The sequence below is a fragment of the Aricia agestis genome, chromosome 17 (genome assembly GCF_905147365.1).
Source record: "Aricia agestis chromosome 17, ilAriAges1.1, whole genome shotgun sequence".
Lineage (NCBI taxonomy): Eukaryota > Metazoa > Arthropoda > Insecta > Lepidoptera > Lycaenidae > Aricia > Aricia agestis.
Genome location: NC_056422.1, coordinates 12603948 through 12619417, shown reverse-complemented (window position 1 = coordinate 12619417; position 15470 = coordinate 12603948). Strand labels below are relative to the sequence as shown.

At 35.9% G+C, this 15470-nt stretch overlaps 1 protein-coding gene and 1 long non-coding RNA gene across 2 annotated transcripts in view; one reads left to right on the top strand and one right to left on the bottom strand.

Annotated features, from left to right (window-relative positions):
• Nucleotides 1–2536, top strand: part of LOC121735548 — an 18420-nt gene extending 15884 nt beyond the window's left edge. Inside the window, exon 3 of the long non-coding RNA XR_006036876.1 lies at nt 2408–2536. This is a non-coding gene — a long non-coding RNA (uncharacterized LOC121735548). The remainder of the gene's footprint in view (nt 1–2407) is intronic.
• The window catches only part of LOC121735533 (mitochondrial 2-oxoglutarate/malate carrier protein-like), a 16828-nt gene extending 1358 nt beyond the window's left edge, over nt 1–15470 (bottom strand). Inside the window, exons 1-6 of the mRNA XM_042126376.1 lie at nt 15208–15470; nt 14462–14680; nt 5664–5757; nt 4737–4822; nt 2099–2201; nt 745–863 (exon numbers count right to left, since the gene is read on the bottom strand). Of these exons, the coding sequence (XP_041982310.1) occupies nt 745–863; nt 2099–2201; nt 4737–4822; nt 5664–5757; nt 14462–14680; nt 15208–15287 (701 nt within the window). The 5' untranslated portion in view covers nt 15288–15470. The remainder of the gene's footprint in view (nt 1–744; nt 864–2098; nt 2202–4736; nt 4823–5663; nt 5758–14461; nt 14681–15207) is intronic.

Genomic DNA, 15470 nt, shown 5'->3' with positions numbered 1-15470 from the left:
TACGCATAACTACCCCGTCAACGGCTACTTAAAAGCAGTTAAAACTTTAAAGTAAATTATTTAAATCGACAAAATATCAACACACTGATATCAGCTGTGCGAGCTGTTTGACGCCATATTTGTTTTAGTGACTACTAGCGCCACAGCGGGGAAAAAATGAAATACATTCAATTTCCTGACTGATTTCATGTCCGCTCTCTTCAAAGGGCTATGTTATAAATCGCTAACTAGTTGGACGTTGAGTGACGATCGTTCAATCGACGTTCGACCGAGTCATTCAATTGAATGTTGTCATTCAATGAATGCGCTTGTCATTCAATCGAATCGCAGATTGAACCAGATGACTGCTACATATATAAGCCTACTTGTGCAAATCTCACTTAAAGTTAACTCCGCAATAACATCTCTCTCGTTACCCTACACGACCTTTTATGTTGTATTTCAACTCTGTAGAACACGGCTTGGGCAGATTCTAAATTACAATCAATGAGGGTTTTCGATATAAAATCGTTTGCCACCAGAGGGACGGTAGGGTCTTTCGTGTCAAATGTCGTGTCAGACATACATATTATGACAGCTCTATCGTGACATGTGGAAGCTATTTCGTGACAAATGACAACTGTTTGACACGATAAACCCTACGGCTACAAAGCGCCAAACATCCCTCATTCCAGGTCAAACATAACATCTTCGTTGAGAGATAAGAGATAATATGAATCGTGTTGCCTCTCTCTCTCTGTTTACCTGGTCTTGATGATGTCGACGGGCATGGAGGCGATGGTGGTGACGAGGCCGGAGACCATGGACGCGCAGAAGTGCAGAGTGATGCCCTCCGCCACGTACGCCGCGAACACCTCGCGAGCCTGTTAATTAGTGACACATTAGGTATTGAGTCCAAGTGTGGGTATAGACTATTTGCGGGACAAAAAGTATTTGACTGGATTTCCCAAACCGCTTTTTTGCGCGGCAAGGCTGAAAACTATCTTATTTTTTCAAGATATCGTTTTCATTATTGATCTTAAAAGTAGAACATAACGCTTATAATTTGGGCCTATCTTTATTTTTTAAAAATAATTATTATTTTCCAAGAAAATAAACATAAACAGGCGATTTTCAATTTTGGTGGCTTGTCGCCGACCCATTTTACTCAATATCTTGATCGATTAACAGAAAACTTGATACTGGATAAGATTTTTATTTTTATGTAGTCGTTTTATATAGTTGACTCTTCATAATATATGAATTTTATTGTACTAACTTCTGTAGTTGAGTTTTTATAACACAGTTTAGGTCTGTCGCGGAGAATTTTTAAATTTTGGTGGGATTTACGAAACGTTGTTTCTACAAAATACCATTGATCCCTTAAGCATAAAAAATACGCCATTTACTTCATTCAGCCACACGCTAACTAGTTTAGGAGGTGGCTGTGGGCTGGGCCGTACCAGTTTCCAGCCAGAAATGAAAGAAAACCGTTTAATCACAAAACCCCCGATTTTATGCAATTTTAGTGTACTTAAATTATCCTACTTGCGGCAATAATATCATGTTGTTATTTTGAATATCGGTAGAGTTTTGGTTTGTTTATGGTTAAGTTAATGTGCTATAACTTTAGCGCACGTAGTTTTTTTTTTCAAAGATTAATTTTCTCGCAAATTCCAATTTTGGTGGGTAAGAGGGTGTGTTTTTATAAAATACCATTGATTCTTGAAGCAGACAAATTCTCCATTCACTTCATTCTGTCACAAGCTAACTCGTCTAGGTGGTGGTTGTCGTACCAGTTTCTCGTAAACATCTAATCATTCCATCCAGTCAGGATGGATCACATCCAACCAGATGCGGAGCTTGCCTCGGCGGGTCCCCGTATAAAAAAAATTTTGGGGACCCTGTTTGGGAGGGGGAAGTTTTTATTATTGGCCTTGGGGGTCCCGTATAATTGATACGGCAGATACGGTGGTAGCTACGCCCCTGCATCCCACACTTAACTCTTTGATTAAGTTAAAATACTAAAAAACGCGGTCCTACAGTCTCACGAGTCAAGCCAATAAGGTAAAAAATCATATTTTGTTCTAGAATATATATGTCTCAACTCAATTTGTACCTGTGAGTAAGTGCTGAGCTGCGCGGCGTTGACGACCATCGCGCGGCCGACGGTCGGCGTGGCGCCGCGCCACAGCTTCAGTACACCTTCCTCTTTAATGATCCTGAAACAGAACATTATTGTAGTATCTAGTGATAACATCAAATAATATTAATGAAGCTCTATGGCTCTATGGACGTAAGATTTAAAGAGGGGTCTAGAGCTGCACGGGATTGTTGGCGCTCGTTGGACCAGCCATGTTCAGCGGGGCTAAAATGGTCGCTTTGGAGAATCATATAATTAATCATAATATGATTATTTTTTATTAAGAAAACTATTTATTTATATTTAGTATACAGACAGGTTACAGTCATTGCATGGTTGTACAAACATAATCTTAAGTTCTAGGCTAGACGGCAACCCAAAAATAGTATACATAACATAATTATTATTAGGTTGTTACTAAAATAAACTATTACAAGAAAACTGATAATATCTACTACGAAACGTTGAGTATACAATGAGTGACTAATATTTAGCTTAACTTATATTACTAAAACAAAACAAAATAAACAATACTTATTGTGTAGAGAAAAGGAATGGATCTGAAAAATGATTACTATGCGAGTTATTAACAATGTTTGTCATAGTCGGAAACAAGAGATGGCAAATACTTGGCTTTCATAATATTATTGATCGTTGTCTTATAATTTGAAAATTGACGAAAAATGTCTACGCTCCAACTACCCACTACAAGGTCATTATAAGTACGACACATTCTAACTAGCGGATTGTAATAGGACGTATTGTTTTTGAATGCCTGGATAGCGAACATTTTCGGTTTACGCGATCTATACCGAGTGTTAAGGGGAGGTTATTCCTAAATTAGCAGGCCGATGTCTGTCAGTGCTAATATCGACGTAAAAGACAATAAAATAACATTCATATCAGCGCGCCTTGTACAGTGGCTGTTACGCGCTCGCCGCGTGCCTTGATAGGGCGAAATAGGAGAAAAAACCTTTTTACTTAGATAAAAAATAGTATAACTAAACATGTATCCGTACATTTCCCTGTAAAATTTTAATAGTAATCGAACTATCCAAATTATTTTTTGATTGAGTCCCTGTAAGTCCTATAAAACTGAAAATGTTTTTAAAATCGAGGTTGTTTCGGAATTTTTTTTTATCGAGTAAAATTATCTGTATTGTGTTTCTAACCGTAAAAGTCACTAGTTAAAAGATGTATCTATACATGTATATATTTTTCAGTTTTTTTTAATGACGCTTTCTTTAAAAATTACTCATTCTAGAAACGTGAATTTGGAATAACTTAGCCTTAATAGTTATCACTGTCTTTTACCACACGACCGAGATTAAGTTTTCAAAACTGATAAATTGGCTCCCAATTTACGTAAATTGGGAGCCAATTTATCAGTTTTGACATTTAATGATTTTTGTGGGTGTAAGAATTGTGGAATGTGTGGAGTTGTACCCAGCACTAAAGTTATCTACTTTATTAACCCCCGACAAAAAAGAGGGGTGTTATAAGTTTGACGTGTCTGTCTGTCTGTTTGTCTATGTGTGTATCTATCTGTCCGTGGCATCGTAGCATCCAAACGGGTGGACCGATTTTGATCTAGTTTTTTTTGTTTGAAAGCTGACATGATCGAGAGTGTTCTTAGCTATAATTCATTATCATCAGCCTGCTCAGTGCTGGACAATTAGGGTTTATCTGGTTCATGAAAGGCCGTTAGCAACTTGTAGTCGTTTGATGGGTTTTATATTTCATTCTAGTTCGTAACATTTGTGAATATACAATATACGTATACACATAATAATGAAAAGTTGACCTGGTGCTGCAGCATCGCCTGGTAATCAATAGGATATCCAACTCCTCGCCAACTAAGAGGAGAGGTTTCGTGTTTGGGCGCATTTTAATTGCGACAACCAGTAAGAAGTAGATAAAGTATAAACAGTAAATATTTACATGCTGCTGCTGCAGCATCACCTGGATTCTATAGGAATCGAGCTTCGTATGAACCCAAAGTGGAGGTTTCATGTTTGGGCTCATATTAACGGCCTCATCGAAAAGGACATTGATAGATGGTAATCATGAGAATATGATTCTGTTGATAGGAATTATTCTGCACTATAATCAACACAAGTTTAAAAAGTATGAAATAAAATTAAATTAAGAAATTAAAAAAAAAACCCCGCCAAGATAACTTTAAAAAGTAATGAAATAATATTTACTGCCTTTAAGTTCAAATAATTCCTAACTTGTGTAAAGTAATATTTTAGTCCATAATTGTTGTCAAGGTGTGTCGGGGGACCGCTAATGTAGATGTTTAATTTCACATAACAAGTTTAAGGATCAATTCACAGCGATCTGAATCGGGATAGGTAATCAGCGACTTGGCGGCTGTAGGTTGTAGTTTACTTGGCGGTCCCCCGACACACCGTGACAACAATTATGGACTAAAATATTACTTTACACAAGTTAGGAATTATTTGAACTTAAAGGCAGTAAATATTATTTCATTACTTTTTAAAGTTATCTTGGCGGGGGTTTTTTTAAATTTCTTAATCAATACTTATAAGGTTTATTGTATTTATTTTCATAATAAAGTTTTTCAAAATGTTATGCCATAATATCTTACCTAGTGAGTGCGTTGAATACATTCTTGTAGTTCCTCCTCTGTTCCGCCGGTAGTCTACCGTCTGCTGTCATTCTTATAAGGGCCACCTAGAAAAAATAATGTTATATGAATCTTTCGATCGGGGATTCTCGGAAATGCTATTGTATTCTATTGTTGTCGCGATCAGCGTGGCTCGTACGGGGCTTGATTGGGTTAAAATCAGATTTTTCTTTATAAAATATGGTTTTTACGTTTCTTAGTTTAACAAAGCTTTAAATTTAATATTATGCCTCATAAGTCATAATAATATTTGATAATAATTTATATCAAAATCAGTTTTTTAATGGTACATTCAGATTTTTTCATAAAACTTTAAATGGAATATAACGATATTTACAAACATTATGTCAGTATAATTGAGTATTAACTATTATCTACATACATTATAATTGTCTCTTTAAATAATTCGTATTTCTTGTTATCTTGTTCAGTTATCACTTTACTACGCCAGTGTGTTATGGTATATGTATAATGTATGTGTGTTACATAATGTATGTTAATTATTGTAAATATATAATGTATTAAGTTAACAGTATCTTAGCCACTCTCTGAAGCCTAGGCTTTACTAACTAGTAGTCTAGTTGCACCGAATTTTAATTACAGCGCCTGGCGGGAATTGCACATTTTTCGGAAATACAACTACATACTTACATAATATGTATCCCTTGTCTTTTCCCGATTCAACGTACGGTACCTCTATACCCAATTTCATCAACATTAGGTCAGCTTTTTGAGCGTGGTGAGGTAACGTGTCAACAGACATGCAGAAAGACAGACAGACAAAAGGACGTAGGCTCCTTTTTTTCCCGCGCCCTGGGCGGTCGCCTAGCGTCGCTCCGCCTAACGCCGCTCCTGCTAGTAAGTAGTATAAGCTCGATGGGTGTCTACCTCAGCTGGAGTGCCGACGAAGGCGCCGACGGAGCCCGCGGTGATGCCCAGTACTGTCTTTATACCGAAGCCCGGAGCCGTGCCGCCGTTGCGTCTGAAACATACCGACATATTGTAGCATTGCCGTCATATAGCGGTGAATTCCCTGATGCCTGTATATTTTTAACCGAAGGCTATATGTTATGTTAATATTAAAGAGGAAACAGTGCCGTAAATAGGGCGGTGCCACCGGTGCCCAGGCACAGGGCGTAGACTCTAGGGGGGCCTATATCCTATCCCTACCCTCCCCTATTCCCTCTTAAAAGGCCGGCAACGCACCTGCAGCTCTTCTGATGCTGCGAGTGTCCATAGGCGACGGAAGTTGCTTTCCATCAGGTGACCCGTTTGCTCGTTCGCCCCTTTATTTCATAAAAAAACACCTATGTTAAATCTGGATTTTAATTTTTTACATTGAATCGTGTGCTTATTAAGTCATTGGAATAATCTGATAGGATGTGATGGATCATTGAGTGGAGACCCCCCGGCTTAGGATTTTCAAGTGCTCTTAATATTATCTTATCTTTATCATAATAATCAATAGGAAACACAATCGGTTGTTACTTTTTAGTTGACTTTACCTACTACAGTCTACAATTCATACCTTACTCACTCTCTATAAATGAGAAAAGTAGGTATGAATTGTGGTCGACAGCACATGAGGCTTTTCACTTGTACTACGAGCCTTACATCTATTACCAGATTTTAATATTATAGTGGTCGTTGTTTGCATTATATTTGGCAACTTTTTTAGAGTTTATAGGGGGGGCATATTCTTGGCGACGCCCTTGGCCCCGAGCGAGTAATTTCATACCCGGTACCCGCTACCGGGTAAGAAATTACTCGCTACTCGCTCAGAAGTTCAGATTTTTTTTGTACAAAATGCATTCTAAATAAAAATATTTAACTTTGAGGTTCGTCTCGCCATTTGGGCTCCTTTAAGAGGAGTCCACACCGCCCTTTTTCCACACAAACGTTGTCCCCTGTTTCCTCCCTGGATAATGCTAGTAGAGTTATAATTTTTTTCCTCAATATCTACGGCCACTAATACAATGTCCCTATGTTTTCTTTTTTTCATAATTATTAAATAAGATATGAACGTTCAAAAACCCAAAAAAAACGCCAGATTTTCCGCTGTGTTCAAACATCCAGAAAACAGATTTGGCTAGATTATCCAAAGAAAATAAAACATAGGAACACAGCTCAAGCCTTTCTTTAATCTTTAATGACAAAAGTACTTAAATCGGTTAAGTTTTAGAGAAGGAATCAGGGGACAACGAATCGTTGATTTTCTGCAGTTGTCTCTATCGCGTTCTGCGGTATAGGCTTGAGGTAAGGGAGAGCTATAGATATTACACTTTTTTTTTCATTTCTCTAGCCCCTGGTGTATCCTCTTAAGCACAGTAGGCCAGAGGAAAAGCATAGTCGACTTTTAATCGCAGCAAATGGTAAAGTTTACTATGTCTGTAATTGTATGCACGCCGCACGGGCAATGCCGTGTATAAGTAAATCTATTATCACTTGTCACACTGGCTATAATTATTCGTATAAATATTTCATCATCGACAAACATATTTTGTTTGTGAATTGTGATAAGTAAGTACGTCAATCACGAAGTTGTTGTCTATTGGGAAAATATAGTTAAATAATATAGTATGATAATAGAGTCTGGCTAGCGAAAGATGAGACTGGCTTTTTATTCCAAAACTGATTATGGTAACACTGTCGTTAACGTCAGTGTCACCTATAGTGAAAAATATTTCTGTGGTTTACGTGATTTTCTAATTTAAACGTGACGAAAACTTTGAAAAGAGATTTGCGAAAACTGCTTTTAGCTATGGTTAGTAAATACAAACAAAAAAGAAGTGAAAAGGATGCATTTTTTAAACAAAAACAAGATTGTTTACATGAAATATCCCAGTGCATTGGTAAGTACAGGTAAAAGATTTTGATACTTTCAATTACAATTAATTAAAATCAATATTATTTATCATGTAATTGAATTTATTGTTTTTCAGGTAACATGAATGATGCAAAGGATTCAGTTATGCAAGTTAAAATATCAAGCATAAATAAAATATGAGATATTATGTTCCAAAAAGAGTGTTTAAAGACAAAATCAGTTCCCTGGTAAGTTTTCTTCTTAGACCGGTAAGACCCTAACGTTACAAAAAAAAAAATACCTGAAAGCAAACTTGTTATTGAATGCTAACTTTATTTATGAACATAATATTTTCAGATGTCAGTGTTTGCACCCTAAAAAGGATTAAAAAAGAAGGCCACATAAATAAAGGCGTGTGGTTACGGGAGTTTGGCTGGGAGGTGTTAATGCATACGCCATATAGTCCTGACCTTGCACCTTCAGATTTCCACCTGTTTCAATCGCTGCAGGATTCCTTAGACAGTGTCAGGTTGACATCACAAGAGGACTGCCAAAACAAGTGGTTTTTTCATCAGAAGCTCCAAAACTTTTATAGCAATGGGATCGTGTCCCTACCAGCAAGATGGCAAAAAGTTGTCAAGCAAAATGACACCTATATATTTTAGTCAATTGTAAATAAACTTTATAAAAAAAACCTTTCGAATGTTTATATAAAATGCGAAAAAAAATTCCGCAGCCTTTGATTTTCTGTGTTGTTTTTTCATCTCCCCTTAATTCTTGGTTTTTAATCAACTTGCAAGGGAGGGTTATTAGTTTTAGGCATGTACAAGTATGTATTAAATAAACATATTTGAGTATAATTAATACAATCTATGATGCTTGCGAGTAATAATATAATATAGGAAGTTTAATATTTAAATTAAATTATATTTAAACTTAGAAACAGTAGTGACAATTTAGTTTAAGAAAATGAAGATAATTGTTCAGTTAAATTATATTTTGTGATATATTTCATGATGTACGGTAAGTATTAAAGAAGAAGACAAAAACATGCAAGAGTTTTCGTCAAAATCAAAACACAATGAAATGTATTGCAAAATAAAATTTAAGTAAACAACAACAATAAACTTATTCTTGAAATGAGTTATCCAAACTAAAATATAATATTATTGTCATAAATAATCAAGTATCAAAACTATAATTCCGGCTACAGACAAGGTTGCCATACGTAGATTTTTTGAATTTGCCGCCTTTTTCCAGTCTCATCTTTCGCTAGCCAGACTCTATTATGTAACATGTAAGTAGTTCTGTTAAATGTGTCCATTGTATAGAAAACTTGAGAGGTGTCAAGGGACACCCGGATGGATCGAAGATATAAAAAAACCGCCTAGGAATACTAACTAACAAATTGTCGTACTTTTGTGGAATTGTAATAAAATTTATTTAAACGTCCGGTAGATGTTACAGTTTATTCTCAAAAATGCCATCTAGTTGACGCCCAGGAATACTATCAAGTATCAACGCCCTCTGTCCCTACAGCGCAGGTACTATAAAAAGTGTCGACCGACACTTTGGTGTCGTGTCGTTACAACTTTTCCCGTCTTGCCCCCTTCCCCAACGCGCGATAAGGAACTTCGTTCCAATATTTGACAAAAAGCTTGAATATAATATTATGATATTATAATAACTATACCCCTCTATACTACGTAATGGACTAATATTATAAATGCGAACTTAGTCTTTTTGTCTGTCAGTCTCGTGATTTATATTTTTTATGAGGCCACTTTAATTTTGCCGCCCCTATGTACGAACTCTGCCGCGGGCCGCCATCCTAGGACGCTGTCGTCCCCCCAAGGACGCCAAAGACGCTGCCGTTTGCCGCCATTTATGTATATAGGCAGTATAGGCCATGACCTTATATCCAGAGCTGCTTTGTACCTCTTCATGGTTTAACTGCTGAACCAATTTTTATGAAATTTTGTATGGTTCTTTCATCTTTGAGTCCCGTTAAAGGACATTGACAACAATGTATAGTTTTTATGCAAGAAACATGTAAAATACGTTTTTCGCGCGATTGTCATATTTCGGCACAATGAATAAGACCATCTTCTATACTTCTTTTAACCAACTTCCAAAAAGGAGGAGGATATAACATTATGTTCTTCTGCTTTTTTATAATATAATATCATAGTTCGTCTGTATATTTTTGCTATAATATTTTTAAGCAAAGGCACTTAAACATAAAACCTAATAGACTCACAGACCTTTTTCATAATATGAAACAAAATCATCCACTTTTAGTTCTCAATTAGTCTAGAGACTGGAGACAAAACATTTCAGACTAATCAACATTAACTCGACACAATAATGTAACCGCAACTGCAATATGCGGTCACCGACAACTAGGTTACCACTTAAACCTTATGCCCATGGTAATAGGGTTCAATATAGCCCAACGATAATACCTTAAACTGTACAGTGTAATCATTCCAATGCATATAATATGTACAATAGGAGTATCAAATGCATTTTAATGAATATAGCCATGCAACAGAATACAGGTAGTATATTTAAGTAAGTAATATAAGTATGAATGAGTAATGGTTAGTTTTCTGGTTGACGCTCTAGGTAGGGGAGAGGGGGGCTAGATTTAAAAGGGGTAAGTATTAACAAGTCTATAACTACTAAATTAAATGACAATACGGTAAGACGTTAAATGTTATAAGTTCGGGCGACGTCGGCGAACGATTTGCGACAAGTGTGTTGCCCGCCGGCCGGCACGTTGTGAAGTTATGGTATGCCGTATGTCGGTGCAAAAATACAGGTAAACAAACATTTTTAGGTTTCGAATTTTTTGATTCATGCTTTAATTATTTGGTTTTGCGATTGCAGATTTTTATATAATTAATGGTTATTTAGTTGTTAATTACATTTCCGTGTTATTTTATTAAATATACCTATAGTTTTTTTTTTTAAATAGTTATATCCAAAAAGTTCCTCGGGGGCTAGTTTTAACAAAAGGAACGGGGTAAGTATTAACCGTTAATATTTGGTATTACAAGCAATTTGGAGCTGCATAATAGCTGAATAAATAAATAACCAATTTATTATTATGTTGTTCTTTTACTTCCATGGTTACATGAAATTCTAATAAGTTTACTAGCGTTAATACTTACCCCATCACTGTTAATATTTGCCCCCGAAACGGGGCAAGTTTTAACCGCTGACTTTTTTTTAAAAAATGCGTCTCCCTTCGAATCCAAGTAATTTAGATGAATTTTTAGCTTAGTATATGCAAGTCATATAAATTTCCGTTACTCTGGTATAAAAATAATAACATAAAGTTTTCAAATTAAGAAGATAAATGACAATATTCAAAATATTATGTTAGAACTAGCCCCCCTCTCCCCTACTTACATTTTAGAAATGACTAATTAAGTAATAAGATTTAAGAATAACGTAATATTATTACTTAATAATAAATGCGAAAGTGTGTCTGTCTGTCTGTTACCTCTTCACGCTCAAACCGATTAACCAACTTTGCTGAAATTTGGCATGGAGATACATTTGAGTGCCAGGGAAGCACATAGGATACTTTTATCCCGGGAAAATGTAAGATTCCCGCACGATAACCGGATTTTGGCGCAACGGGGTTGCGGGTGTCATCTAGTTTAATATTATAATTGTGTAGTTTTAAGTGAAAATTATTAAATGCCGAGTCTTTTTATTACCATTTTTAATTGTAAGTATCAGATAAATCTCAAGCAGACAAAAGTAAAACCTACTGACTCATCAACTCCAATTCAAACTAACTCATCAACTCCAATTCAAAATAACTCATCAACTCCAATTCAATAAAATATTGCTTTAAGTTTAAAATGAAAATTACCTAAAGTCATTATGAGTTCATATCCGTTATCTGGATTTATCGATTTTGCAACTGTTGTAGTAGTTAGTAACGAAGATAAGCTTATCTACACAGCCCATGTGCTAAATAAATGTGTACTTACAGATGTAATTGTTGTACAGTTTATTATTTAACTTATTACTATAAGTATATTCTATTCGCTTAATAATTATTAATGTGCAAAGGATAATAACATGCACTGTCCTTTGTATACTGCATGCAGTCAGCAAATATCAGCTTGTAACACAGAATATAATATGAGTGGTATAGAGTGGCATTGATACATTTTAGTGCAAAAAGATCAATTTTACATTACTGTATTAAGAGGAGTGTAAATAAAAATAAAATAAAAATAGCCTTTATTTTCTACTACAATTTACAAGCATGATTAATTATTAACAATTATAAAGTATATTCATTTTAAGTAGTAGTCGCCTCTTCGGCGTAGGCCTCTCCTAAATCCTTCCAGCAGTTTCTATCCCGTGTCATTCTCATCCATAGGGGTCCGCATCTCTCTTTAAATATATCTCTCCATCTTTTATTTGGTCTTCCTTTTTTCCTTTCTCTCGGTCCTGTCTCTCGGTACCCACTCTGTTAGACGTTTCGTCCATCTATTACCTGTATGTCTGCATATGTGTCCTGCCCAGTGCCACTTAAGTAATCTTGTTCTTTTTCTCGCGTCTATTACCTTTGTTGTCTTCCTAATGTTTGTATTATTTACCTTGTCCGATAATTTGAGGCCGAGCATGCTTCTTTCCATTTTCCTCAGACAGATGGCTATGCTTTCCTCGTCTTCCTTTCTTAGGGACCACGTCTGACAACCATATGTAAGGCATGGCAGTATTGCGACTTCAAAAACTTTTTTCTTTATTGCTATATTCATATTTTTATTTTTCATGATTTCCTTTAGTGACCAGTATTTCTTCCAGCTTAAAGTAATTCTCCTTTTTGTTTCCTTTTCCGTGTTGTTTTCAAAAGATACTAGCTGCCCTAAGTAAATATATTCTGATTCATATTCTATTTTTTCATTATCTACTATTATTTCAAATAGTTCCCCGTGGCTCAGAATTTTGGTTTTGGATTTATTCATTGATAATCCTTTCTTTTGACTTTCTGTTGCTAGTTCGGTTATCATACTTTCCAATTCTGTAGGGTTTTCTGCAAAAATTACAATATCATCTGCAAAGCGTAAGTGGCTTAGCAGTTCTCCGTCAATCCTTATTCCTTTCTTATCCCAATCTAGTTCTCTAAAGATGGATTCGAGGACAGCAGAGAAAATTTTTGGGGACAGGGGGTCCCCTTGTCTCACCCCCTTTTGAATTGGGAATTCTTCTCCTTCACATTCAAGTCACACACACAGTCACAAATACGTCAACATTATTAAAAAATATTTACAAAAAGTGTAAATATATCTTGTGTGTATATAGACGAGACGCCTCCGTGGTCTAGTGGTACAGAGCGCGGCTCTTGACTCGGAGGTCGTGGGTTCGATTCCCGCGTTGGAAACATGTTATTTCCAAGTTTGGTTAGGACAATGCAGGCTGATCACCTGATTGTCTGACAAGTAAGATGATCCATGCGTCGGATGGGCATGTAAAAAGTCGGTCCTGCGCCTGATCTTCTTCTCCTGATCACACTTGGGCACTATAAAATTACTCCTGCGTAGCTGGCCTGGTTTCAATGAAACCGGCCACGGTGGCCGGTTTCAACGATGGCTGGCTCCAACGATTTTCATGAAATTTAGTATATAGGGGGTTTCGGGGGCGATAAATCGATCTAGCTAGGAATCTTTTTCAGAAAATGTATTTTTATTCGTGTTTTATCGATAATCGATAAACTGAAAAATATGACTCTTCCTGACATCTATTGGCGAATAATAATACTATTTTGTAAGCAACTAATTGTTTTAAAGACCAGCAGATGGCGTTATTGAGTAACACGAAGTCAATGAGTGTTTGCTATACCGAGCAAAGCTCGGTCATCCAGGTACTGTATTATAAATGCGAAAATGTGTCTATCTGTCTGTTACCTCTTCACGCCCAAACCGATTTTGCTGGCTATGGATATATTTTGAGTCCTGGGAAAGGACATAGGATACTTTTTATCCCGTAAAAATGTGTGATTCCTGTGATAGAAACGTATATCTATAGATTATAGTATATATATAGTATATATATGTAAAAGATGACACTAAAAGTAATGTTTTATAAAGTACCATTTAAATTTCAGCTCATAGTTAATATCTGCGTCAATCTTAACAATTAATAAGTGATTGAGCATTATTTGTATGATAAAATGATGGATGTAAAATAATGAGCTAATACATAGTAACTAGCAAGTCAATATTCACTTTTAATTTCTTTTATATCATTATTGAAGTGTAGTATATAGTAGGATCATTTTATTATTGTGAGAATCTGAGGACTATAATGTTACTAGTCTTTGGTTTAGTCAAGATTTACATTATATAATATGTAACTTTTGACGTCAGTAAAATCTATCTAAGTCATAATCTGTTGACACAGACAATGTATGCTGATATCATATGCTTACATGCAACATTACTTTTCGCTTTTTATGTCTTGTGATAATATAAAATTATGTATACATTTTGACATAATAAAAACTATTCTGTGTCTTTTCCTGAGTGTCCATGTTTCCATACCAAATAAAACCTAAATCTGTTGAGTGGTTTAAGCCTGAAAAGGTACAATACCCTCTGACCGTATGCAAAAAACAAAAATGACAATGTTTGCGTTGCGTCGCGCAAGAAGATGACGAAAATTGAAGACGAAAGCGCATAGTGTGGACATAGCTATACAATAATCTGCATAGGCATATAATATACTAGCTTCTGCAACCTGCAAGGAGCTTTATTTTCTGTTTCACAGGCACTTTAGGGAAAACAGCTATTATAGTAATGTGGACACTATACAAGGTGTACATTAAGAAATATTTGATCTTAATACTTACTCCTTATATGAATCAAATAGCCAGTTGTATATTCCCAAACGTGTGGTTGTGTATGTCGCTTGTCGGAGTAGACCAGCTGACAATCCAGTGTACAGAGACAGGAAACCCTCCCTGCTGATAATCTCTCCAGCCACAGCAAATGATGTTCGGCCTCCACCGCTCAACTGCATTCTTGTTTTGATTAAATCCAGTGGCTGCACTACGCAGGTGGCTGCCATACTAGAATTGGAGAATTTTCATCTAAATATTAGGTGTAATAGGTATAGGAAGGGTTCGCGGTTTATGGAGAAAAGAAAGGAGGCTTTTGCCCCAGAATTCCGGACATGATAGGTTACTAAAATTATTGGTATAATACTGTGCTAGGTATTAGCATTTTTAAACAAATGTTGGCTGCAAATCATATTATGTCAAGATAGCACATTGCTCAAAGACATTGCTCGGGAAAAGTAATGAACGAAAAAGTTCCATGGCGTAAGTTTATCAAGGACGTGACCTATGTCTGTGTTACATAATCATAATAACAAACAGAGATAGTGAGATAGTTAATGATATATTGTCACACAATTAGCACCGAAACCCTAACTTGCCCTTGAAACCTAACAATGTAAATTAGAACAACAATTAATTTATTTTCAGACTGTTGGAATGTTTTTCAAAATTTTCAGCATTCTTTACTGAGACGGTACAAAATATAAAGCCCATGACATTGGACATTAGAAAGGTTGTAAGAAAGAAAAAGTACTCACCCGGCAAGGCCACCGAAGGCGAATTTCAGCCCATTTGGAACGTAGCGCTCTTTTGGTGGAGCTGCAACCGCCTGAGACATTTTTCCACAGGAATATAAAAATTTATTATGGACACTATGCTCTATAACCCTACAACACAATAATAGATTAGGTTACAACTCAATAAATTTAAAATTTCGAAAATATTCCGCAACACGATGTTGTAAACAGTCCAAATAACCAAATTCTAAAAATTTTGCACAGACACCGTCCACACTCCACCG